Genomic DNA, 27,335 nt, shown 5'->3' with positions numbered 1-27,335 from the left:
GTGACAATGGTGTAAAAGGGAGAATCTTAACATAAATCCTCTAAAAATTGCCACAGTTCGTCTTACAAGAAAAAAAAGTCGAATTGATACTATCCTCAATGGAACCAGCATCGAGTTTGCTACAAAAGTAAAATATTTTAGACTAAGACCTTCGAGTACTCGTTTATAACTGCCAGCAAATTCATAACCCTCCGGAAGTCGCGCAAATGGCCCACTAAACGAGCAGCCGCTCTGGTGCGCTAAGACGATTTCGCTAGATTTTCAGAGCAGCGTACACTCAGTGCACTAGCGCGACTTCCGGAAGCTTAACTTAACGAACTTAAGGTAATCACTGACCTATTGGCAGGTTCAGTGGTTCAATGTAAGGAAGAAGACATCGGTTTTTACGCCCCATGTACCTTACTGTAACTGTAACCGTCGGGGACAGCGGCACAATTCTGTTTGTACAGTGCGGTGGATAAGTAACCAAGCGGTAGCTAGAATTGATTGTTTGCTTTACTGAATAGCGGAGAAATTCTTGCTACTGCATGCGAGCAGGGAAGGCAGAGGTCTTGAAGTGCTCGGTTATATTGATAATTACCCTAGCAAACGAAAAACCCGTAATACCCCCATGGTCATGCTCCAATTTTATCCCCATTGCATGGTATCTTGACAATGTTTCGAGTGGTACCAACCCATGAAAATACAATCACCATGGTCCGGTAGATCCCACATAAACATATTTTGGAGTATTTATGGGTTATTAAAACCATTTTATTGTGTTTTGATGATTGTTAAACTTGACTCGGAACATATTTATGATCTGTTTAAGGGGATGTATGGTATCTGAGCTCATGAGAATTTTTTCGGGTAAATCAATAGCTTACACGTGTAAGAACTCGAAGAAATTAAGTAATTAACTCCATAGGTGCCTCAAATTAGGCACCATCACCATAGTCATCATCAATATCCAAGTATCCGGGTAATCCGAAACCTTAACGAATTTATTTCACATTTCTAGGTCATTCGATCTCCGGTAGCCATTCTCCAATCTGCTCCAAGTCGATGATCTCTTCCAGGTTCTCTGCTTAGCATAACTTTAGCAGGCCTCTCTATCGGTTTTCGCGCTACATGTCCAGCCCATCGCAGCCTGCCGTGGTTTACCAGCATTCCAATGTCAGTATGTTTGTATACTTGTTACAACTCGTAGTTCATGTGTCTGCACCATTTTCTACTGAGCCGCCCAGTATTGCACGCATACTTCATCCTTCAAACACACCGAGCAACTCGTTAGTCTGCTACCTTCTACGCTCATGAGTTTGACATTGACCGTTTGCAAAACAATTAGAAGTTGGGGAATCCTGTGCTAGCTTAGTCCTGTCACTAAGTTAGCGTCGGATTCTAATTAGACGAAGTCGAAACGCAAACTCCATTACTAATCTGGTCTTAGGTTTTACCCGATTTTCTCCTTAGGGTGAAATATAACATAGTGCATCTTGTTTCGACTTGACTAGTTCTCATCAGTTTAACACTGAACTCCTTTTCTTGCCGGACATCACGCTTAATTCGTCCATACTCTGGAACACAAGTTATGTTTCCGTTTTTTAGAGCTAGCATCAATCCGGCGCTAACTTACTCCTGTCACTAAGATAGTGTCGGATTCTGATGAAACGAAGTCGAAATGCAAATCCCATAACAAATTTAGCTGAAGTTTTATTGGTACATTGTACCACTTTTCTTCAGATTTTTTTTATGTAACTAGTTTATTTGAAACAGCAAAATGCAATAGCTAAGAAGAGCCGTTGGTCTTTTACGTATGAAATATAAATGTATTGGTTGTCCGTCAGAACTCGTGCACGTGATTTGATATTACGCGGTGAGACCTTTTCACGTAGCGGAAAAACACTAGTTTTCTCGCCAACAGTGCCCTCTCTCTCTCTCTCTTTCTCTCTCTCTCTCTCTCTCTCTCTCTCTCTCTCTCGCAATAGCGCTCGTCTCGCGATTGCTGTTTTGACTTTCGCCCGTCAAATGTTATTCCTTGCTTCTTGTCTTTGCGAGTCATGAGTATGTACCCTCGGTTCTTGATCTTTGTTTTTGTTTCAATTATAGAAGTTTTAACCTAAATGTCATTCGCCTCTTTTTCCGGGTTAGAAAAACTTGAAACCTTATGTGCGGAGTTGGGGATAGCTTTCTCATTGATGTACAGTGGTTTTTTGTTTTTTTCTTGACAAAATCGTGCGATCTAATAATCTATTAATCATTAATTACGCCAAAATCGTTAAATTTGGCCAATGACGTGATCGGAAGACCTTGTAGGCATTGCAAACCCTTTCATATGGCATTGTTATTTTAATGATTAATCTCCGCAAAGGAGAGATATATTTACCAACTTTCTTGTAAGTGTATATATTACGTCTTCGGCAAACTTGTACAGCAATCTTTTGCCAACAACTTTGCTGAAGACACAAAGTCTTTCTTGCCGGTTGTTTGTGGATGGTCCCTTTAAAGCCAATTCATTAATATAACTTTTTAAATATCATTCTGACGAGCTCGGTATGACCCGTCAAAAGATTTGAATTATAAAAATGGACAACTTTCCACATTACAACAATGGCCAATCTCGTGCATTTTCAAAGTAACTTGGCATTTTTTTTTTAAATAAAATGTTTTAAATGGTAATTGGTTGTTAACGTGGGAACCACTGTGTTTACGTCAATACTATTTTCGGACTTTTATTAAAAATAGCTTCCATACTTCGAAAAAAAAATTTCAGCAAATATCGCATTTCAAGGGGGATTAATCACTGTAACTATCAATAAAATAAAGGTTTTGGATCATCATAAAACATCTAAGAAGACATCATTGCTATAAACTTCGTCGGTTTTCGCGTGAATAATTTTTCGCCTGTTTTTGGCGAAAAAAAACCACTGTGTGATGGTACTGACTGCTATACTAGAGATTTTAGGTAGAACAAAGGTAGTCATACCTCCATTTTCCCATCGTCCACAAACGCGCGAATAGTTTGAGCTAAATGTTGTCACACACAACTACGTATGTTGAGTTAGTTATGCAAAGTTAATCGTTTCGTCAAGAGGACCAATTTATTGGCCACTATCAGCACTAAATGCCTGACATGATTGAACTGGATAAAGGCAATTTTCGTAAACCTAAGCTCCACTTTTAACTTCAGCAATGGTTTCACGTCGTGAATACTAGATATTTAGTGAAAGAAACAGTGTTTCGCCAGAGAACCACTTCTCGTTTATGTGACTCACTCATCTTGATATATCACGACGGTAAGAATAAAAGTAAGGCTTTTCTGTGTTCTTCCGATAGTAAGTACAAGATAGAAGTAACTGTTTTTGTCGTTCAGTTCGTGCTGGATCGGGAAGGGGCAGAAAGCAGTATTGTGACGGATGGTCTTTAGTGGATGGAAAATCGCTGGTCAGTGTTTGTTTGTTCCTCTCTGTAAAATAGCAACGAAAGAGAAAGCAAAGTCTGGGTTTGGCATTCCACTGCGGAACTCGACCTGAGGTTCTAGTACAACAATCCTACTGAACACTAAAAATCCTTCCTGACTGGGACTCGAACGTATGGCGAGCTACTATCCTCGTCATAGACTTACCCTCTGAACCATCAGAGAAGAACATGAAGCAACAAATAAGAGAAGGTAAATAAAAAGAAAAAAAAACAAGAATTTTTCAATCTTTATACTGTACGAATTTTTTCGTTATTTTACTTCAAATTTACTAAAATTAGAGACAACTCAGACACATCGGTAACTACCGTTGTTTTTTTGTCAAAGTTGAAGTGTGGTTCTCTTTCTCTGATTGCATGCAGCTTCGAACAAAGATATTGAACTTTGTCTCATAGAATACATTTTTCGCACTGTGCGTAAACTGGCGATGGTCAGCTATGTTCGTCCACTCGAGCTGACATTTTTTTAGACTGAGCAAACTAATTTCTTTGTTTGTTTAGCGCTCATTTAACCAACTAGAAAACTAATCTACTGGGTTTTCAATACTCATGGGGAATACGCATGGTCTTGTCTGAGTGAATCATGACTTTTGAATTATGTATGAGGGTTGGGTATCTTCGGCAGTTATATCAGCGTGAAGATCAAATGTTTTATTGTCATATTCATTGGGTTTCTTTTAGTCCACTTACTCATCGATCAATTATATTAATTGCTTTGGAGTAGTACATGTACTATATTATTGTCATGTTAATCATTTTTCTTCATGGCTATAAAAATATTATAGCTTGTTTAATGACGCAAAAATGACAAGTTAGTTTCTTTTCATTCCTATTGTGTTCAATCTTGTTTTTAGCGTAAAAATGAAGGAATGAAGGAGCAAGGAATAATAAAATCGTTCACCTATCATTGGATTCAATTAAACATAAGCAACACTCCCGACTACTGGCTGTCCGGAGCTGAAGTTGCTTTTTTACAAACTGAGCATTTCAAAATTAATCCAGTAAACGATAAATCTAGCATAAATTCTCGGCAGCCGGCTGCCCAGAGCAACAAATACATTGTAACACTGCTGAGAGTTGTATACCACAGTAACAATTGAACGCTCTTGAAATCTCTTAAAACTTAGATTGCACTTGTAATGTGCTATAAAACTTAAATTGTTACTTGGCTAAATCGTATCACTCATTAAGGTGAGTCTAGATTTGTGTAGCTCTACCTCAGCCTACTAACAAAAACTCCTTCCCGTGGAAAACTTGGAAATGCAGAGGTATACACGGACTCTATAACAACGTTTGTTACACTAACATTCCTTCCCTTCCCCGATAACTGTAAGGACGTGGCAGGAGCCGTTATTGGCATTTCAAAGCATAGAAAACTTGAAACGTCCATATTGCGTATGGATAGCTACTCCAAGGCCCCATTCGTTGATTCTCTGTGCAATTTCGCTTGTTCCGGTCAATCACGGAGCAGCAACTACGAATTCTATGGTCATCATGCTCATGCTCAGTTTTTCCACTGTGCAGAAACTAAAGACGCCTATAAGCGTGAAAGTAATAGCGGTCCACCCGGTATGTACCGACGAGGACCGGACAAACTTGGGCTCATATTTCCTCAAGTGCATAACTGGGTCGCCACCGCAACAGCAAAAAAAATCAAAGCAGAAACTGCGGAAAGCGTTCTCATGTACAAAGAAGCTGTTTGCTGTCTCCGTTTTACGAGGCAAGCAAAATAATGAGTTTCTATGCAGTAGTAGCGGCAGTTACTATTTCATTTGGGTCGTAAAATATTTGCGGAATTTTCACAGCATATTAAAAATACGGCGGTAAAGTCGGAGGTCACCGCATTATTTTTTGCTGATTACGCGACAAAAAAATCTAACTTTCGCTAACAAACCAAACAAGAGTTCGTGATACTCTGGGAGGCTTTTAATGTATCACCACCGATAAAGGATTCATTTACCACAGGAAAAAAAGCGGAATCAACCTGACGAATACATAGTCCTCCGTTATCGCCCGCTTTAATCACGACGGGATGGATCCGGCCGTAGAATTACGAAAACATTCAAGTGGAAGTGGCGTTTTTGCCATCCTCCTACTCATCCTCCGACAACGGCGGCAAGGACGATAACGAGCCGGGATGTTTACAACTCACCAGCAGCAGTGCTCCCTCGAGGTACATTCATCTGGATCTGATGGTAACATTTCGGTCCTTCTCCTCAATGCATGCACACACACACACACACGGATGCTGCCGCGCTGATATATGTACTTGAGAGCTGAAATTCAGCCTGGGAATACTTGGAAAAATCTTCTGGAAAATAATCCATTTCGGTTGCTTTTTGTGATGTGAATGCCATCAGCTGCAACGAAGTCGAAAGTTGTGGAAAGAAACGATTTTTTTTATTGCGGGGATTACCAATTTGCTTATACACCTGGAGAGAAATTATTTTCAGCCAGAGCATTTGGGAATCACAAACAAGATAATGAACAATTGCAGTGGTGTCGGACTCCCACCGCTGACGAACTACGTGGTTTAGATAGTTTCGGATATCGAATTATTTTTTCATCTAGTACATCACTTGCAGCATCCTGTATGAGACGGTACATTTTGAAAACAACACCCAAAACACAATACATTTGGGAACAAAATTACGAAACATCAGAATAATCCTTTTCCCCGCACAACCACAGAAGCAGCACACTCGAAACACTCGAAAGCGGTGACCCGTGTGGCATCGTAAACAGATCGTAAAACCGCACGGAAGAACCGGATATGGAAAATAATAGCCTGATACATGCCATAAAACAACCGAAACGAGTGAAACCGATCCTTGGTTATGAAAATAAGATTATTATTTATTGATTCGAATATGGGGATTACTGTGGCCGCGCCGTCGTCGTTGGATTCTTCCCTCACAAATGGTTCGCCAATTCTCGTTCAGTGTTATGACCCGTGGTGGTCAGTTGGAGCTGTGTGTTGTGTTGTGAGAGAAGCACACAACGAAAAAAACAAAACACAAACAGAACCCCTACGATGATGATGGGATCTTCATTAACCGTCGCGTGTTCTACGGAAGGTTCCAGTTCGAATGGTTGGCCGCTATATGCGGAACAAACGAAACAAGACGGAAAGAATAACACCATTTGGACCGCACTCATAAAGTGGAACAATTTACGACTCCATTGGGGGGACTCGAACGGACGGACGGACACACACACAGCAGCAGTATCGAATGTCGGTCAGACAGTAGTAGTCCCGGATACATTGTCAGTTCGAGGTGGTATCAGGGAACACTGGCGCGTGAGATACTCATACAGTTGTCAGGGAAATTATGAACCCCAGGGTCTGAAATTTCAAAGGGTAAGGATGTCGTCGTATTTTCGAATCGAAATCAGGAAGGATTCATAATGTCAGTATGATCGTAACACTAGCCATGTATTGTCTTGTACACTTAGAATCGGCTTCGAAATTTGTCAAAAAAAGTTCCGCCAAGGAGTGTAGTATCACGGCCTTGCTTTGTTTGAGGGGTTTCGTTATTTTATTCAACACGATGCATGGTGTTAAAGAATCCGGAATTTAAAAAGTAGTTTTGGTTATAGTAGTTAGTCAGGTCGACTGACTTTCAGATGTCATTTTGTTCGACTTGCAGTCATCTAGTCTAATAAAACAGAAGTTTGGCTATTTATCCAACGTTTCGGCTCATCTATTTTGCCTTCTTCCGGGAATCATAGGTGTCTATCCCTTGTCAAACTCTGTTGTATTGTTGAAATACAACAGTTTTGGTTATATTTCATATATTATATATGAATTTAAATTGAGTTCACATGTCTAGATTATTTTTCTCTGGGCAGCCGGCTGACGAAAAATCTTATTTAAAGTTCTAGAGACGGATTTAGTGTCAATTCGACCAGTGGTTGGCAACACCTCCTCATAATGTAATAAATCTTGGAAGACGCGGACAAGTTATCTGATTGAACAACTTCGCGTGTGCAGTTCTACAAAATCGATTGAATTTTTTAATATTTAATCTTGAGTAAAGGGCGTATTTTGCCTCTAGTGGTCGGATTAAAAATGCTTTGATAGGAAAATGCACGAGTTTCAGTAGTTAAAGTACTGTTCCGATACGTACAGTATTAAAAATATTATACTTGATGGTAGACGCGAATCATGTGTATAGAAAATCCCAAAAAACATGGGGTCAATATGCTTATAACTGCATTTTGATGGTATAGTTATAGTGAGTGATATTCTTATAAGTAAAATATTTTCTTCAATTTTTTAAAACTATAAAATACAAAAAAATATTATGAAATTTGCATTTCGACTTCGTCTCATCAGAATCCGACACTAACTTAGGGACAGGACTAAACTAGTGTCGGATTTTCTCGAAACGTTTGAGTTTTTCTCAAAATCCGATATTTTTTAAAATTTTAGTGCAAAAAATCTTAAAATTTAAAAAAAATTATTCTTAAATATTTTGAAAATTATCAAGCTTGAAATAATCTAAAAAGTCCGAAATTCTAATATTTGCAAAACTCTAAAACACTTCAAATATTCTAAAAACATAAAAAATTAAAAAAATTGAGATCTTCAATTGTTTTAGCAAATTTCTTTCTTTTGAAAGATCCCACAGAAGTCAATGACCCATAATTCTTTATATTCTGAAAACCTAGAATATTTTTTAAAATTGAAATATTTTAAAATTAGCCTTCAAAATTCTTTAAAACTCGTAAGATCTCAAAAATTCAAAAATTTAACAATTGTAAGAATCCTAAAATTTCAAACAACATAACAACAGATGTGCAAATTCTAAGATCTCTAAAGGTTATGAATACTGCGAAAATTACACAAAATGACATTTTTAATACATCCAAATATTTTAAAAATTCTGAAAAGTTTGAAATATTTAAGATATTTTAAATATATGTTCAGAATTTTTCAAAAAATGAATTTTTAGAGCGATAAGATTTTTTTTAATTTTTAGAATGTTTAAATTTTTAATTCAGAATATTTCAATTTTTTTAAAAAATTTGAAACATTCTGAATTAAAAATTTAAACATTCTAAAAATTAAAAAAAAAATCTTATCGCTCTAAAAATTCATTTTTTGAAAAATTCTGAACATATAAAAAACGCGTCAATTATCTATTTTTTAAAGATCATCAAAATTCACCAAAATCAACAAATTCTTTAAATTCGCTGAATATCATATATTCCCATAAGTCTAAGAATTTCCATTTATTCTTAATATCCAAAAAATTACAAAACTGGTAAGGGCCAAAAATTTCTAAAATCGTAAAAGTGCTTAAAAGTCAGAAAGTTTCATACCCCTACAGTATAAAAAAACGACAAAAAATTAAATAAAATTCATGCGCTAAAAAATGTAAAACAAAAATTCTAAAGATTCTAAAATTTTGAGTATGTCAAAATTTTTAAATATTTTGAAATTTCCAATATTCCGAAATTTACAAAACAAAATTAAAATATCTGAATACTCTAAAAGTACTACAATTTTTAAAAAAAATGATTTAAAAGGAATGTACATTGTTTTATTTAACCTCGAATATAGAGTTTAAATTTATGGCATGAAGCATACAAATTTTTAAAAACGATGTCTAAGTAAAGAGAGCCAAAAATTTCTAAAAACCTAAGAATGCCTAAAAGTCAGAAAGTTTCATACTCCTACAATTTTAAAACGACAAAAAAAATTGAAAAATTTCAAGCGCAAAAAAATTTGCGAAATTATTAGCACTATACAATTTTAGAAAAACAAAAATTCTAAAGGTTCCGAAATTTCAAAAACTTTGAGTATGTTAAAAACTTGAATTTTTCTGAAAATTGCAAGATTCCAAAATTACAAAATATTTCAAGATTTAAAAAAAGGAAGTTTAAAATTTTTAAAAATGCTAAGCATTTTGAAAATTTGACAAATTCTTTTAATTTGAGAAAGTCTAAAGAGTGTAAAGACACAAAATTCTCTAAATTATCTACTAATACTCTAAATCCCATAATCATTTAAATGTACAGAACAAATTAATAAAATCCTCAAAATCTTATAAATTCGGAAGATTCGATAGTGTTCACAAAGCAAACAATTTCTAATATTGTGATAATTCTAAAATTCCAATAAATCTCAAAATCCCAAAGATATTACAAATTCCAATTAATCCAAAAAACCTGAAAAATATCTAAAAATTCAAAAAAAAATCAGATTTCTAAAAAAATTTCGGATCTTTACAAAATCTGAATAATTTTGAAATAAACGGAACTTTAGGAAATCATCCATATTCTCCAAAATCTTTTGTTAAATTCTATAAATTCTCCGAATTTCCTAAATTTAATTATTTTTCAAATTTCTCCATTTCTACAATATCTCTCTAAATTATCTAAATTCTGCAATTCGAAAAAAAATAAACTATCTTTTCCAAGAAAAAAAAATAAAATCTTCTAAAACTTAAAAAAAAGAAACCCAAAAAATCTAAACAATTTAAAAATAGTGAGAATCCCAAGATTTAAAAAAAAACAATTCTGGAAATTCCAGAAACGCTAAAACTGTTCAATTTTCCGAAAATTGAAAAATTTAAAAACTTCTGACGCTTTCAAAAATTTTAACAATTCCACTTCTTTTTACTTTTTAAGAAACTTCTATTTTTAGAGATCATCGGAATCTTCAACATGTACCAATCCCTTTAATTCGCTAAATATATTAAAATCTCCAAATTCTCCAAATATAAAATTCACGAAGTACTCAAAATCTAAATAATTTTCCACATTCGAAAAATTCTCAAAATACTTAAAAATTCAAAATGTTCCACAATCCCAACATTCCAGAAATACCAATTTTTTTAAAAAATTCACTCGTTGAAAATTTTTAAAAATTATAAAATTGATATATTTTTCAAGAAATATAAAACTTTCAAGGATTTCAAGAATTCTAAAAATTTCGAATATTCTGTAAATTATAAATATGTATTATAAATAGTTCAACAATTCTAAAATTTCTTAATGCTCCAAAAATTTTAGAAAAACGCTAAATAGAAAAAAATTGTAAAATTTTTTAGAAATTTGAAAAATTCTTACCATTTTGAAAATTTTACAAATTCTATTAATTTGAGAAATTCTACCCAATTTAAAGACCTATGTAACTGTGTAGTTTAAGAAGCTCCAAATTAGAATAAAATTTACGAAAGTATCAAAAACTCATCAATTTAAAAAAAATTGATAAAGTTTCAAGGCTCACAGTTCTGGAGTCTAAAAATTCCAATAAAACTAACAATTTTTGAAAATTCCAAAAAAATCCAGCATTTTAAAAATTTAAAAAAATTAATATTCATATATTAAAAAAAAATTCAAAGTGCTAAAAACTTTAAAAACTTTTAAAGTCATAAAAAATTGGAAAAATCAAGAATTCCAAAATAATTGAGATACTCTAAACATCATAAACATATTCGAAAATAGGTCATCTAAAATTTCAAGAAAAACTAAAAATAGAAAAAAATTCAGTTTTTTTGTAATTCTGCAATGTTTTCAAAATTCTGAAAGTACTGTAAATTGTAGAATCTTGGAAAAATCTGAATAATCTCAAAATTAATTGAAGTTACAAGAAATCATTCGGATTCTCAAAAATCCTTAAAATATTGTAAATTTGCTGAAGTCCACATAGATACAAAAATTTTCAAATTGCTCGAATTTCATACACACTTCAAATTCTCTAAATTATCCGAATTCTGCAAATTCAAAAAAATGTCAACTCTCAAGTTTTTAAAAATTTATCCGAAATATAAAAACATTAAAAATTGTAAGATTCCAAGAAAATTCGAAAAAAATTACAATTCTGACCATTCAAAAAATAAAAACTGCTAAATATTCCAAAAAATCTAAGCTTCTAATACGTCAAAATTTTTTCAAATTTTTGAGAAAATGAAGTAATATGAATATTTGATATTTTTGAGATCATCCAATATTAATATGTAATAATTTAAAATCCCGAATATTTTGAAAATTTTGCAAATTTCATTAGGTTGAAAAAATTACAGAATTTAATGAAAGAATCTTCCAATTACGTACGATCCTTCAAATCTCTAAATCCTTCAAATTATAAGCGCAAACCTCACGGAATCTCAAAATCTAATTAATTTCCTAAATCCAACTTTCCACAATCCAAAAATTTAAAACACCAACATTTTTATTACCCCGAACATTTTTAAAAAATCCGCAAATTATAAAATCTCTGAAAAAAATGAAAACAACCATTTTTAAAAATTTCCATAAATTTAAAATACTCTAGACAACCAAAAATGTCAAAAAATCCAAATTTTCCAAAAACTTCAAAAATGCTAGACATTTAAACACAAAAACTTTTTGAAAATTTCATAAATATTATTTTGGGAAATTCAGTTCTGTTGACCTTTCGAGTTCGGGATATAAACAGTGCGTCGACGCCGGATTAAGATAACGATTTTTCTATAGTGTTAGTTTGTGTATCCGCGGGAAATTTTCCCACGCGATAGATAATCAACAAATTCATCACATCGAATTGGAGTGAAGTGGAAAAAAGTGCCTGGAGACGAAATAAAGCCAGTTCAATTCTACGCTAAGGTGCTTTGTTCACCACAACAAAGCACGGAGCATCCCGACTGTTGAGCGACACCACGCAAGGAAATAGAAAGGCAACGAAATAACACAAACAGACGGATAAAAAGCGATCACACAAAGTGAGCAAAAGCGAGTAGGGCCATGTCGCCTCACGGCGGCAGTGGCGGAGTTCCTGCGATGAGTGGAAGGGGGTTCCCAGCGTTAGGTTTGATACCCCAACGAACTGAAGGACGCTACCTTGTCATCCAACGCAAGGACGAAGGGCAAACGTTGGAAAAAGTTTCACCGTTTCTGATTGACAAGGTCATCAGAAATTGCTGTGGCGAGGTGACCAACGTGAAACGAATCAAAGACGGCAAACTGTTGGTTCACACGAAAACAGACAAACACGCTGAAAAACTGTTGAATCTTCAACGCATGTCGAACGATATAAATATCGCAGTTGCTGAGCATGGGAGCCTGAATACGTGCCGAGTTGTTATCACTTGTCGGGATCTACAGGATGAAAATGATGAAGTGATCTTGGAAAATCTGCGAGACCAAGGAGTCACAACGGTCTATAGAATCATGCGTAAACAAGGGGATAGTATGGTTAAAACCTCGACTTTTATTTTGACGATTTCAAAGGCCATAATGCCACAAGACAACAAAGTTGGTTTCCAAAACGTAGTAACGCGGCCGTATTACCCACGACCGATGCGCTGCTTTCAATGTATGCAGTATGGCCACTTGGGGAAAGACTGTAAACAACAAAAAGTGTGTGCAAATTGTAGTGAACAGTACCATGGAGATAACTGTCAAAGGCCGGCTAAGTGCGCAAATTGCAAGCAAAATCACTCAACAATCAGCGTAGACTGCCCAATCTGGCAGCGTGAAAACGACATCGTCCGAGTGAAAATTGATAATGGCATATCATATTGGGAGGCGAAGAAAATCGTGGATCGTAGGACGCAACCCGAACAAAGTTTTGCAAATGTGGTAGCAGCTGGAACCCGCAAATGTAAATGCAAATGCAGCTGTGGAGATTCGCAGACCATCCCAACTACTCTTTCCGAATTAAAACGAACCATCGAGCAGACACAAACCCCCATTATTAAACCAACTCAAATTTCACAAGCAAATCCCCGTCCACAACCACAAGCAGTACCTACGACCTCATATATAATGGATCAAGCGACCAAGGAATCTACCGAACATGCAGTTCAGAATAGTGCGAAACAGGGACACTCCAAGCAATACGATACTCGATACCAAGCAAGTGACAAAGACCAGCAAAACGACCCACCGTCACCCTCCCCAAAACCGAAAAGAACAAAAAAGGAATACACGTACCAGATCAGCAGCGATGATAAACTCAACCAAACCCAACAGAAACGAGGAAGGGGAAGACCCAAAAAAGTACAACCAATACAACACGACACCGAAAGTTCGAAAGCAGAAGACAGTGAAATGGAGATCTGAGCCGGAGCAGTTTAACATAATAATAATAAAATAAAAGCAATGCACACACAAAATAATGCAAAAGTACAAACAAGAAATTCAACCATCGTATCTTGGAATATCCAAGGTCTCCGCGCAAAAACACCAGAAGTTAAGATCCTTACCACAGAACAACAGCCTCTCATCGTATGTCTTCAAGAGACCATGTGCTCCAGCCAAAGCCAAGCAAAAATCAGCGGATACAATAGCGTCCACCACCAACGAGTCAGCGGAAAAAAGCAGCCGGCGGGGTAATACCCGCAGTAAGAATTGGACTGGACTACAACGAGATAGCAGTCAGCAGCGACTTTGAAGCCATCGCAATACAGGTAGGTCCCCCACTCAATATTTCCATCCTGAACATATACTTGCCACCCGGGAAGTCCATCACTGCCTCGGAATTGACCTCTATGATCAACCAAGTTCCTACACCTATGCTACTCGTCGGGGACATAAATGCTCACCACCCGCTCTGGGGGTCGAATAGTATAAATGCGCGAGGGAGAATGATTGAGCAAGTGATTGATGATTGCGAACTCACTGTCCTCAACAACGGGGACTTCACGTTCATCAACCATGCCAGCGGAAATAGATCCTGCATCGATATCGCCTGTTGCTCACCCGAGTTAGCAGGTCGCCTAGACTTCAATATTCTAGAAGACACTCATGGCAGCGACCATCTACCAATACTGTTATCGGTCCCAGAGCTCCAACAACAACGACAACGGTACGCCCCCAGGTGGAAAATCGACGAAGCAGATTGGACAACTTACCAAAGCTCCGTTACATTTCAAGAAAAAGACAGCGCAGACAAACAGATCGAAGAAATTACAAACGCAATCACCCAAGCTGCCGAAAAGGCCATCCCCAGATCCAGTGGAATACCGCCGAAAACAATGGTGCCATGGTGGAACAGTGACGTCGCTGCAGCAGTTAAAGGCCGCCGAAAGGCGCTGAGAAGACTGAAGTCGCAAAGCCAAATAAAAGTGGACAAAAGCCAGTTAGTGGAAGAATTTAGAAGGGCACGCCAGAACGCCAGGGAGATTATCAACGAGGCACAACGAACGTCGTGGAAAGAATTCGTCGGAAGTTTCAATGTCCACACGTCATCTGCGGATCTCTGGAGAAACGTCCGAAACATGCAAGGGAAGAACACGGAAAAACGCAATTAAAATTGGAAGAGAGACAGCGAAAAACGACCGCGCTATCGCCGAGGCTCTTGCAACTCATTTTGAAAACGTCTCTAACAGCAAGAATTACCCCCCTGCGTTTCAAGACTACAAAAGAACAATAGAAGCAACACCATTGGACATCCCCAACCTAGCAGCCGACTACAATAAAAAATTCTCGTTATACGAGCTGGAAGAAGCTCTGGAAGGAACCAGCGGATCGTCACCTGGACTTGACAACGTCCACTATAAAATGATAGACATGCTCCCCCACGACTGCAAAACCCAATTACTAGCTGCGTATAACAGACTATGGTTTGAATCTGCGTACGCGGACGACTGGACCAAATCCGTCGTTGTACCAATATACAAAGGTAAAGGAGAGCGAACGAACCCGGGAAACTATCGGCCAATATTTCTAAATAGCTGCTTAGGAAAAGTTTTCGAGCGTATGGTAAATAATCGGCTGGTACACATTCTGGAGTCAAACGAACTACTTCATGAACACCAGTACGCTTTTCGTAAAGGAAGGACCACGGTGGATCACCTAGGCGAAATGGACATCACAATACGACACGCTTTGAACAAAAACGAATACGTACAGGCAGTCTTTCTAGACATTACGAAAGCGTACGATACAACATGGCGCAGATTAGTGCTTGAGAAGCTGCGTAGCTGGAACATTGGAGGAGAGATGTTACGGTACCTGTACAAATCCCTGCAGAAAAGAACGTTCAGAGTTCGAGCCAACGGCCAGTTGTCAGAGGAGAAAATGATGGAAACAGGTTTATGTCAGGGATCAGTTCTCAGCGTTACCCTATTTCTCGTAGCCATCGACACGATCAAAGAAAATTTGCCCGCAGGAGTAAAACTACTGTTATATGCCGACGATGTCGTCCTGATAGCATCAGGGACGGACCAAAAAAGAGTAACTGCCAATCTACGAAAAGCCCTATGTGAAATCCAGAAATGGCAGCAGCGTTCAGGTTATCGTATATCAGCAGAAAAAAGCGTTACAATGGCATTCAGAAAACCTAAAACCAGAAGAAGTGGCGAAGCGAACAAGCTACGGTTAAACAACCAAACCATACCGCGAAGAAATCATTATAGATGTCTGGGGACGTCATGCTTACAATTTAAAACGCACGTGGAGGAATTGAAAACATCGGTCCAACAACGACTATTAGTATTGCAGAGCGTGGCAAGAAGAAACTGGGGCGGAGATAGAACCACACTCACAAAAATATACAAGGCGTGTATACTGGAAAAAATCTTATACGCAGCCCCAATAGTAGCAGCGATGAGTGACACAAATACCAAACTACTGGAAACAGTTCACAATCGCGGACTGCGAGCAATATGTGGTGGCTTCCACACAAGTCCAATAGCGAGTCTTCAAGTGGAAACAGGTATCCCCGGTCTTCGTACACTACTAGATCAAAGAACTGCGATCTATACAGCCAAACGAATGGCTAAGGACGAACAAAAAAGAAAGCAGGAAATTGATATCACGACCAGAGTCGAATCTACAGACCCTGAAGACATCCTTGACGACAGCACAAGCAACCCTAGCTCGGGAGATCTATGGGACAACAGACCAGCACGAAGTTTAAACACCGTTTTGGATCGAGGAGCAGAAATAATAAACGACTTAGGCATCGAGCTGCCTCCAATCAACATCCTTTTAAATCCAAAGTGCCCACCATGGAATAGGACAAAACTACCGGTTGACAAATTTCTACTGCACTGTCTGAGAAATGGGGCATCGTCAGCTGAACTAAGCATGCAATTCGCAAACAGGATTGCTACACGATACCGATTCTACCGTACAATATACACCGACGGTTCGAAACGAGGCTCCAGATGCGGATACAGCATGGTCACCAGAGAAACTGTAATCAGGAAACGAATAAACGACATGAGCAGCATCTTTGCAGCTGAAAGTCTTGCTATCCAAGAGGCATTATCATGGGTGGCAAGTCAGGAACGGGTGGGGGCTTACCTTATCTGTACAGACTCCCTCAGTGTGATTACGGCATTAGAAACGTACAAAATTAAAAGTAATTGGCGAGACGACATCGCAAATAGCTATCGAAAAGCGACTAGCAAAGGGACGGCGGTTCATTTCTGTTGGGTACCAAGTCATAGCGGCCTTCATGGCAACGAGAGAGCCGACAGGGAAGCCAAGCGAGCTCTAGAACAACAAGAAGTGTTAAACATCGCCATCGACATAAAGGAGATTAAAAGGGTGATGAAAACGGCATCTTTATCCAAGTGGCAATCAGCATGGATAGTTACAAGAAACAACAAACTAAGGGAAATTAAAAACTCTGTTTTGCCGTTCAGGGAAGCTGTTATCGGTACCAGAAGAGATGACGTAGCACTAGCGAGACTACGTATTGGTCACACGAAATTTACCCACCAGTACCTATTAGAAAAGGAAGATCCACCCCATTGCCGAAGATGCAACGCGCGACTGACAGTAAAACATATAGTGGCAGAATGTCCTTTACTAGACGAAGAACGAAAAAAAGAGAACGTTCCAGCTAACATCAGAGAAGCGTTAGCAGATGATAAAATCAGGGCTACTAATTTGTTAAACTTTTTCAAAAATATTAGGTTATACAATGAAATCTGAAAAACAAGAATTAAAATGAGTGTACCAATGAATTGTATTACATCAAGACAAGTATGAATAAAGGGACCCGAATGACAATTGTTAAAAGGTCCAAAATGCAAAAAAAAAAGTTCTGTTGACCTTAAAAAACGCTAAATTATGACGAATCCTTTAAATTTAAAAAAAAAACGAAGTAGAGGAAGTTTTCAAAATCTGATATATTTGAAAAATTTATTTAAGTTCTCAACGTTTAAAATTCTGAAAACTCTACCGATTCTAAAATTCCAATAAATCTTATAATTCTAACAATTATCCAAAAATTCCAAAAAAAAAAACGAAAAAAAAAGAAATTTCAAAATAGTAAGTCTTAAAAATTTGAAAACCATAAAAAATTATGAAAATCTTGGAATTCAAAAAATAAAGATCTACACTATTTTAGAAATTTTTAACGTTCCAATTTTTTTCAAATTCTATGACATGTAAAATTCCAGAAATACTGAAACTGAAAATTACTTCCAAAACATTCTGCTCTTTAAATTCAAAAAAATACTGAAAATTGTAGAATCTCCGAAAAAAATATCTAAATAATATCAAAACTAGCTTATTTACAAGAAAAAAAATCAAATTCTCAACATTCCTCAAATTTGCATTATTCAAATTTCCAAATTTCGCTGAATTCGATAAATCTGTAAAATTCTCAGAATTGTTCGAATTCTACAAACTTACCAAATTCTCGAAACTCTACAAAATATTTGCATTCTGTAAATTATCTATTATCCATAGATTCGACACATTCTGAAATTTCTCAGGATTTCTGCTTCCCAAAAATTCAAAAAGTTCCATAAATTTAATTTTTTTTAATAGATCTAAAAATTCTCTAAATTATCTTAATATTCCAATACTCTATATTGGCTTCAGCTCAAAATTTACAAATTCTGAAAAGATAATCTTAAAAAATCTAAAAGCACCAAAAATTCTGAAAAGATTCACAAGTTTAAAAATTTTTAAATGTCTTAAAATTTTAAAATTCTACATATTTTAAATTTTTTATATATCCCAAAGAATTTTAAATTTTTACATGGCTTAAAAATTTTAAAATCTTTAGGCACGCCAAAGATATTTAAAATTTAAATGTTTCCAAAAAATTCTAAACAGATTATATTTTTTAACGTTGTTTTTAATCTTTAAAATTTTTATTTTTTTTTTAAATTATGTTAGATATATTTTGAACTTCTTGTATATCGTAAATGATGGTGCAGAATATTCTAAGAACGATGAAATATTGATTCGCATAAGATCGAAAATTGGATTAAACCAATTTGCGTATTAGGGGTACATTATTGTGCCTAACTTGTGCTAATTTGGGTATTAGTTTAGATACTTCGTCTAACTGGCCTCAAGTTGGTGCTAGTTATTGAACAGATGAAATCGAAACGCACAAAAAACAACTTAATTCATTAGAAGTTGCTCATCTTGCCAAGATACGTATATTCTCAGAAAGGGCCGTCGGTCTATCTTTTATGTCTTCGATGATATTGGATAATTTTTGATAGCTAAAATTTCAATAATAAGAGCATTGGAACGGGTAAAAACTAGGTTGTTCTAGCTTTAATTTAAAGTGCTATATGAGTACAAAAATTTCAACACATTTCATTTATCTCGAGAAGCCTCCAGTAGAGTTATAGACAATTTGAAACAAATATTATTTTTCCAAAAACATCCAATAAGTAATACAACTACCGTCGAAAACCTCAACTCTGGGCTGGTCAACCTCAGCGATCATTTTTTTTTGCAACATCGAGCCAGTTGTGCATCATTCTGAGTTGTCTCTAGTCCAGTTTTCTTTAAGTTCCACTTGATAATTGTACAATATTTAACGATTTGCTGCAATTGCGGAAAGTTGGCTGGATTGCTATATTTGTAAACGAAATCCACCTCTTTGTCACAACATCACTGCAGCAACTAAAGACTGTAGTGGCAACTTGCCAAATCTGGCTAAAACTTCACTGGACCTTTGTGAGCCTTGATGAAAGGAAGTATAAATCTCTCCAAGCACAGAATCGTTGGTGGTTGGTGGTGAAAGGCCTGTTTCCGCAGCAACAGATTCCTTGCCAGATCGTCAATTACTGAACGAATTTACTGACGAAAACAAACTTCTAATTGTTGAACCAAAGTAGACGACGTTCAAGAAGTATAGTTCCTGGAATCTGACCATTTTCAATAGATCAAAAGTGATCAAAGCTGACCAAATACCGATAGTTTCAAACCGATAATCCATTACTAATCGAAGTTTACATGTAATCGACGATTGAAATGCGATTGGTATTGCTACTTCAGAGACAATCGTTATTATTTTCGACCCCAAAGCCACAATCATGTAGTCTACATAGTTTACGTCAACAGTCGTCTACTTCAACAAAAGAAAAGCTCCTAGCTAAATGAGTTTCTATAATCTGCTAGTAGTGACTTTTCAAAATGAAAATCTCAATACGACAGCACCGGCAGAAGCAGTATGTACCGAACGAGACATTAATTCCTCTTTCTCCTCCTAGACTATTCCCTTCGGTCTAGGAAAGAAACGAACGCACCGAAACTGCAAAAGGGAGAAGGCGGTAAGAATTCCATTATGAGATTGAAAAATCGGTTTCGTTGATGTGAAAGCTCTCAGTTCTTCGATTTCCGATTGCAACTGTAAACAGATTCGCCTAGCTATTGAATATCGGTGTAGAAGGACGACAGGAAATGCTTCCCGTTTCAAACTTCATAAAAAAAACCGCAAACCATTGATGAAATTTCCCAAACGTAGTATTTCCGAATCAGCGCGATTTGTGACGCTGGAATGTTGAATGTGCGGTTGTTCAACACGCAAACAGAGAACCAGTGGGACTGACGAATAGCAGCTCCATTTAAAGCAAATCATCGAAACAAAATGTTCAAGCATACTCATCAACCAGCTCGGGAGGAAGCGAACGGGGAGGGGGAGCTCGCACTCCAGCCGTCAGCGGCTGATGAAGTGGAAAAAGTCGTGTTTTTCGAAATTCCTCTTCGCATTGCGTTTACTCGGCGCTAGGGCGTCTCCGGTCCTGGCACGTGAAGGGGGGGGGGGGGGGGGGGTCCGGGATGTCTGTCACGGTTGACGCTCCATCAACCTGGCTGGCTGGCGGCTGGTTGGTCTGTTGAGGAATTTTAGCTTGGAACTGACTGGCGTGGTATGGTATGTACGGTAAGAATGTGCTGCTCGTTGACATTGGGAGTCCGATAGCGACCGAGAATCGTTCCGAGTCAACCGAATATGTGACGTGGGCATTTCGAAGCAAGATTTGGTAATTTTTCGTGTTTCTGCGGGGTTACATCGCGATTCTACGAACAGAGAGAAGTGAATGGCACCCCAGGAGGCGGTAGGCGTGGAAAGAAATGTTTATTTTGTTATGACATTGTGGAGAAATATTTGAAATACTAGGAAAATCATCATAAAAAAATCGAATACCAAACTTATCAAATATATACTGAATATTCTCAGTGCAGAAAAAAGCGGTGGTTAGATACCTTTGTCCGCACCCTTTACCACCTGTTTCATAGAGAATTATCAACGGTGCCGTCTTTGAAATTGAACCACCCTGGTTGTGCGACAAGATTTTATCCGATCTTATTTTATGGCAAATAGCCAACAGTCTTTATTTTATTATGTTCAAAATTGCAAATTTTTATCGCATGTGATTTTTACAGTTCATTGATAAGATGATTGTAAGGGAATACGTATCAGTCGGTTTATTGAAATCGAGCTGAATTATCTTTGCACTGATCGAACTAATTTCTTTGTTTCTTTAGTGTTGATTTGATCAACTAAGGAATTAACTCATAGGGCATTTAATGTGTGTGGGAAAAACGCATGGTCTTGTCTGAGTGGAATGAATGATGATTTATGTAACAGAATTGAGAATGGACAATTCGCGAAAAGGATCAAAGAAATGTGTTAATGGCAATGCTTTTAGTCTTTTTAATTATGTTCAATATAGTAGTTGTTCGCATTGTATTGAATACTTCCATAAGCTCGTATCAGTTTTGAGCGACAAATGCACTATATTAGTAATTGTCATGGTAACCATATTTCATGATGTGCATAATAATATTATAGCTTGATTTACTGGATTTCCGGCTTTTGCGGTCTGTTTAGTTACCTGCGACCCTAGCAAATTCTCATGAGTTTAGGCAACAAACAATCCCTTAAAACAGACCATAAATATGGCCCGTGCCAAGTTTCGCAACCATCGAAATACCATAAAATAGTCGCAATAACCCATAAATACACCAAAATTTTATTTTATATGGGAACTACCAGACAACAGATGTCTATAGTTCAGGTTGCATTTGCACGAACTAAGAATTTTCGAATTAATTCAACAAACGATAAATCTATCATAAATTCTCGGAAGCCGGCTACTCAGAGCAATAAAAACAATTACACTTTTGAGAGTTGCACTGATCGTATCGTACTCATCAAGGTGACTCTAGATTTGCGCAGCGCTTTACCCCACCCCACTATCAAAAACTCCAACTTATAACAAACGTGGAGACGCAGAAGGGTACACGGTCTCCATAACAACGTTAGTTATACTAACATTCCTTTCTTTCCCCGAGGACTGCAAGAACGGGGCTGGGGCCATTATTGGCACTTTATTCGGTCGAAAGTCACTTTTGAATCAGTATTCACCAAGCTTCCACGAACTAGCAGTTGGAAGCAAAGGTTAAAAGCTTCGTGTAAACATTTACATCCAAAGATCTCAATGTTCTAAACTATTTCGAAAAGAATTCAGCAAAAGTGATGTGATATAAAGTTTGTGTAATCAGGAATATCCTAAATATTTTTCCACAAACTATTGTCTTCATAAGGACGGGTACCATATACTTCATTCTACTTAAAGTACCAATATGTTTCACTCAAGAAAGTCACTCAGGACCACAGATATTTAGTTTAGTCATCAATGATCTCCGTTTACGCATCATGTCTGAAAAAAATACTCTATGGTGAAGGCCTAAAATATTTAGTTCCAGCACGTAACATCTCGAATCTGACGTGCTTCCAGGCAAGTCATAATTGTTTGTTTCCTAAATGATATCAACAAATGCAACAACCTGACTCAATGAACTCACGGCTCAAACCACGCCTTGTATGTAGCAAAACCAGACCAACACGTGCTAGTACTATACATATACGCTACTCAGGCCCAGTGCAGGTGCTTCTAAGAACAGTTTGTCGACAGCAATCAAAACTAGCAAACAGTTTGAGCCGTCCGTAAGGCAACAAACGCACATTGGATCGCTTTTAAAATTTTAGATATATTTTTTTGTGTATTAGAATGATATGAATACAATATTTAAGTTCACATACCACTTACCTTTAAACAGCCAATTTGAACTCATCATTTTCGAACCAATTTAGTAAAAATAATATTACTACTATAAATCTTTTACATGTCCAAATTTATTTCAGCGCTCCAACGTTTCAATGTAAAAATTAAATTAAATGTATAGATCCCTTTAAATTATCTTATTTTAACCGTTATCTCAAAGAAATCGCAAAATGAGCAATCAGTGCCAAACGGTTTGAAAAGAGCAAGTTCAGCTTATTTTTATTGAATTAAGTTATGCAAGTATTTTTTTTACAAATTATCGGATTGTAGGGTTAAAATGTCCCAACACCGTACACTATACTACACAAAATTGAACGGAGCTCATGAGACTTTTCCAATAGAAATCACTTTGTTTGGTTTAATTTAGCAACCGCATATTAGATTTATTGAATTTTGATACGATTTTCATTGTTTCGTTCAGTGTGCAATGGTTGCGCAACTAGTACACATTTAGCGCCCAATGTACTTAGTATCTCCTAACCAACAGCCAGCACCACCAGCTCTAAATCATAGGACTAAGAAAATCCACCCACATTGTATTACAAAATCATAATCCGCAAGCACTAGAAGCAAACAATAACAGCGAGGATGACATAGACGCAGGGCCGCAGAAAGAAAATACGGGCCCGGGGGTCCTACGTACGGGCCCCCGCCACTATGTATTGCCTGGGTATAAAAAAGTTAATGTTTGAAATTCATTGGAGTTCGCTGATATTATGTATAGTAGACTGAAATTTTATATTTATGTACCAGTTTTTAGGTCTAGTTGTTTGCAGTGCCAATGAAATGCATAAAACTGAAAAAACTCGATAAATCAAGAATAATACAATTTATTTAACATTAAAAACAAGTAATATTTAAAGCAATAAAACAAGTAAATAAAACGTTAAGAATGCATAAAATTAGAGGAGTATATATAAAAGACAAGAATAAAATAACCATAGAGAAATAAAAAAATGGACGATTCGGGAAATTTTGAAAAACTGGAAAATTGGAATGATGAAAAGATTAAAAAGCAAAGAAAATTGAAAGTATTGAACAAAAACGGAGCAAACAGACAAAATGTAAAACAAAAAATAGTAGAAAAAGCCACCATGTTGGCTATAGAAACACAAAAAATGGAGAAATTAACATGAAGAAAATGAATAAAATGAATTAAATTATTTCAAAAACAGAAAAATCACTAGAAATGAAATTCGAAATGAAATCAAACAACGAACTAAATGTAAAATAAAGAAAAAGTGCGCATAGTGTAAAAAAATATAAATCAAATGTTTTTTTAGAAAAATAAAAATAAAATTCAATGCAAACGTATAGCAAAATGGCCAACAGAAAAAGTACTTTCAAAATAGGTAAAATAGAAACAATTAAGAAATAACAATAACGAATTGAATCTTAAGAAAAAGGTATAAAAAATAAATAAAATTATATTAAATGAACAAAACTACGAAAAACTAAAAACTAGAAAATAAGGAAGAAAATAGAAGAACGGCAAAAAATTAAATAATAAGACAAATTGGAATTGATTTTAATAAGTAAAATTGCTTTTGGAAATGCAAAAAAAATGAAAAAAAGGAAATAGAAAAGGGCTTTGATACGAATAAATGTAGTAAATAGACAAATACTAAAAAAAATAAAGAAAGCAGAATTTTCTCGAAAAACTGCGAATAAAATGAAATAACAGAGAAAAAATTAAAAATTAAAGTAAGTGATAGCAATAGAAAATAAAACAAAAGTAAGAAACGTAAAAAGATGGATAAAATAAAAGTATGGAAATAGATGAAAAAGCAGAATCTTAAAATTGTAGAAATAAAAATGCAATTAACAACTTGAAAAAATAGATCAATGAAATTTTAACAAAATAAAGAAAAAATCCATGTAGGAATAAAAAATGGAAAAAATGAGAAACATGGATCAAATTGCAAATAAGGGTTGTAGTTGGATTTTACGCTATGCTGGTTTCGAAAACATTGATAATCCTATAAAAACATGCATGATTTTTTTATTTGTGTTGGTGTGTTAGCACACCTTAAAATATTTTACAAGAATGTTGTAACTGATTTCTAGTAAATAGTTCAGAAACAAAAATAAAATCGTTACGTCCAGTAAGCAACGTTCAAAATTTCACGCTCACTCCTCCAAAACGAAAAAATTTTGTATGCGGATTTAACTTGCTACATTAGTTAGCTAACCTTGCTAACTAGTTGATTTGGTTTGGTAGCAGAGTTAATTTTTCTCTTCGAGATCAATCAAACATAATTTAGTAATTTAATGAACGCATGCTTTTTAGAATCATTGTCAGCTGCAGGATTGTGAATCCTCTCTTCATGCTCCATGACATATAAAATTCAAAACAAAACTATTAACGCTATACTCGTCACGAAAAAGGCTTGTAGTGTATGCAATTTGCTGTTATAATGAAAATGTTGATAAAAGGCCGTATTTGAAAGAATTGTAAAACGTATTAACTTTTTTCCATCCCTGACCTCTTTGCTAGGGGAAATTGATAGGCGAAAATCGCCGAAAAAAGCTACGTCATTTGAGTATGACCCCTTTACAAAAATGTTTCGGTATCATCTCTTATCTGAATATGATTTTTTATAGATTTTGTATCAATGAACGGCAAACCAAATATATTAAATTTTAATTCCAAATTTTTGGATTAATTTCGAATTCTTTTGGTTTATCAAGAGTTTTTGATGACTCATTTGACCAATTGAGCTCTCAAATAGAGGTAGGGTTACCGCCTCTAGTGGTACTACCTGCAGAATTTTACTGAGCAGGGGATAAACTTCAAGAGACACATGGGTATGCGTTGAAATCAATTAGAATTTTGAATTAAAGTGATCACTCGACAGAATTTTGGAGAACTTCCATTGCTTTTTATTGTATAAAACGCTTAAAAACAAATAAATATGCACTGTTTTATTTCTTTAGCTCGTGGTACTAGGAGGAAAAATATCTTATTTTCTTCACATTCACCGTGGAGTGTAATGTTTTGGGAAAGCACTCCACCTTTCTGTGCCGTTCACATTTAGTTGTATGTTTTTGCATTTGTTAACAGTTTTGTTGGGTGTAGTGCTTCGCTTCCTCGGATATTCATAAAGAATCGAAAAGCACCAGCCATTCTCGCTGTGAAGGATAACCCGAGCGAGCTTTGCTCTGCTCCACAGCAAACAAACACGGGGTGTGAAATCACACTTCAGTTTCTTTCGAGAATCTTTGTGAGGAACATTAATCCACTGAAGCGAAGGTTCAATGAAATAAAGTAAACCCAAATGGCACTTTTAAAATAATATTTGTCAACGCCAAGAGGGGCCCTCCTTAACAGTTAGAGCCTGCAAATAAGTTTTTGTCGAAAAAGTATTTGTCAAAATTTTAGTTTCTGGTAAAAATCCGGGCCCCCTTCAGAACTCCGGGCCCGGGGGAAAACACTCTTATCCCCCCCCCCCTCTCGGCGGCCCTGCATGTATTCGATACAGAATAAAGTGACCGAATGACCCCTAATTTTTAATTACAAACACACAGTGGTCCAGAATGCAAATTTAGCAGGAAGTTGAAGTTTTTACTAAAACTAAACAACTTTGCCGTATTATGCCTTTGGAAAAGTTTTCGTAGTCAATGAGCCCTTTCTTTTTGTTAAAACAACAGTTAGGGTGGTTCTAATTTTACCAAGATCAAAAAAAATCTTTTAAACTATTCTACGTAGAGCCATACGACATTCAGTGAAGTTATAGAATGAATAATTTTAGAAAAGTTTGCTGACATGCAGGCGCTGTCTGACATGCTTTTCATTTTGTAAGAAACTTAAAATCAAGGTTTACAGTGTTTCTTTGTGTTTCTTAGAAAACCTATTCATATAACTTTTTCGTTATGGAACTAAAATTAAAGTAGTCTTCAAACAACTTTAAGATTGTTTAAAGGCAAAACATGGGATTTTCTTGGAATACCAATATCAATGATTGGTGCAAATGAAAGATAATTGTTTTTTAACTACATCTAGAGCAAAAAATGACCATTGCGATATTATTTTTAATTTCACAAAATTGTTTTCCAAAAATCATTTTTATAATATTATAAGTATTTATATCTTTTCAATAATAGAAGAAAATGTTGGTCTTTAAACACTCATCATCTAAAAGATATATGAGTAAAAGAAATGAAATCTATAAAAGGTATATTAAAAATTTAATTTGTCGTGAATTGATCCATAGAAAAACGTGTAAATTACTTTCACGGTGGACTATATAAAAATATATTTTCGTTTCGCGATAAAATTTTGCACTTTACAGGACATTCCTATTATTTTCAATAGTGGGTGGTTCAGAATTTATGAAAAAACGAAAATTGAAGAAAATCAAATTAAAAAACTTTGTCAAAGACACTGGAGCTCTTTATCTTAAACTTTTAAATTCAAAAGAAAATTACTAAAAATTTGGGTTTTTCTTAAAAAGCGATTTTATTTATTTTAATTTTTCGACTTGATGAATTTAGAAATAGTTTAAGTTATTACGAAGGGGACCACTTTGTCTTAACATACCGAACATCCACCTGCTTTCGTTAGCAAGTTATATACACTTATCACTAAAACTAAACCATTTTTTGAGT

The 27,335-nt window shown here is 35.8% G+C and overlaps 3 protein-coding genes across 7 annotated transcripts in view; 2 read left to right on the top strand and 1 right to left on the bottom strand.

The window, feature by feature from the left end:
* The window catches only part of LOC131685028 (furin-like protease 1), a 755,254-nt gene that overhangs the window by 594,613 nt on the left and 133,306 nt on the right, over window positions 1-27,335 (bottom strand). The gene's annotated exons all lie outside the window — the stretch shown is intronic.
* Window positions 12,193-13,512, top strand: LOC131680874 (uncharacterized). Its single transcript, XM_058961589.1, has one exon. The coding sequence runs from the start codon at window positions 12,193-12,195 to the stop codon at window positions 13,510-13,512; it is 1,320 nt and encodes a 439-aa protein (XP_058817572.1).
* On the top strand, window positions 14,953-17,337 carry LOC131680873 (uncharacterized). The gene has a single exon (XM_058961587.1). The coding sequence runs from the start codon at window positions 14,953-14,955 to the stop codon at window positions 17,335-17,337; it is 2,385 nt and encodes a 794-aa protein (XP_058817570.1).

Source organism: Topomyia yanbarensis, chromosome 2, assembly GCF_030247195.1.
Source record: "Topomyia yanbarensis strain Yona2022 chromosome 2, ASM3024719v1, whole genome shotgun sequence".
Taxonomy (NCBI): Eukaryota; Metazoa; Arthropoda; class Insecta; order Diptera; family Culicidae; genus Topomyia; species Topomyia yanbarensis.
Note: the sequence above shows the minus strand (reverse complement) of the source record. Positions and strands in the feature narration are given on the sequence as shown.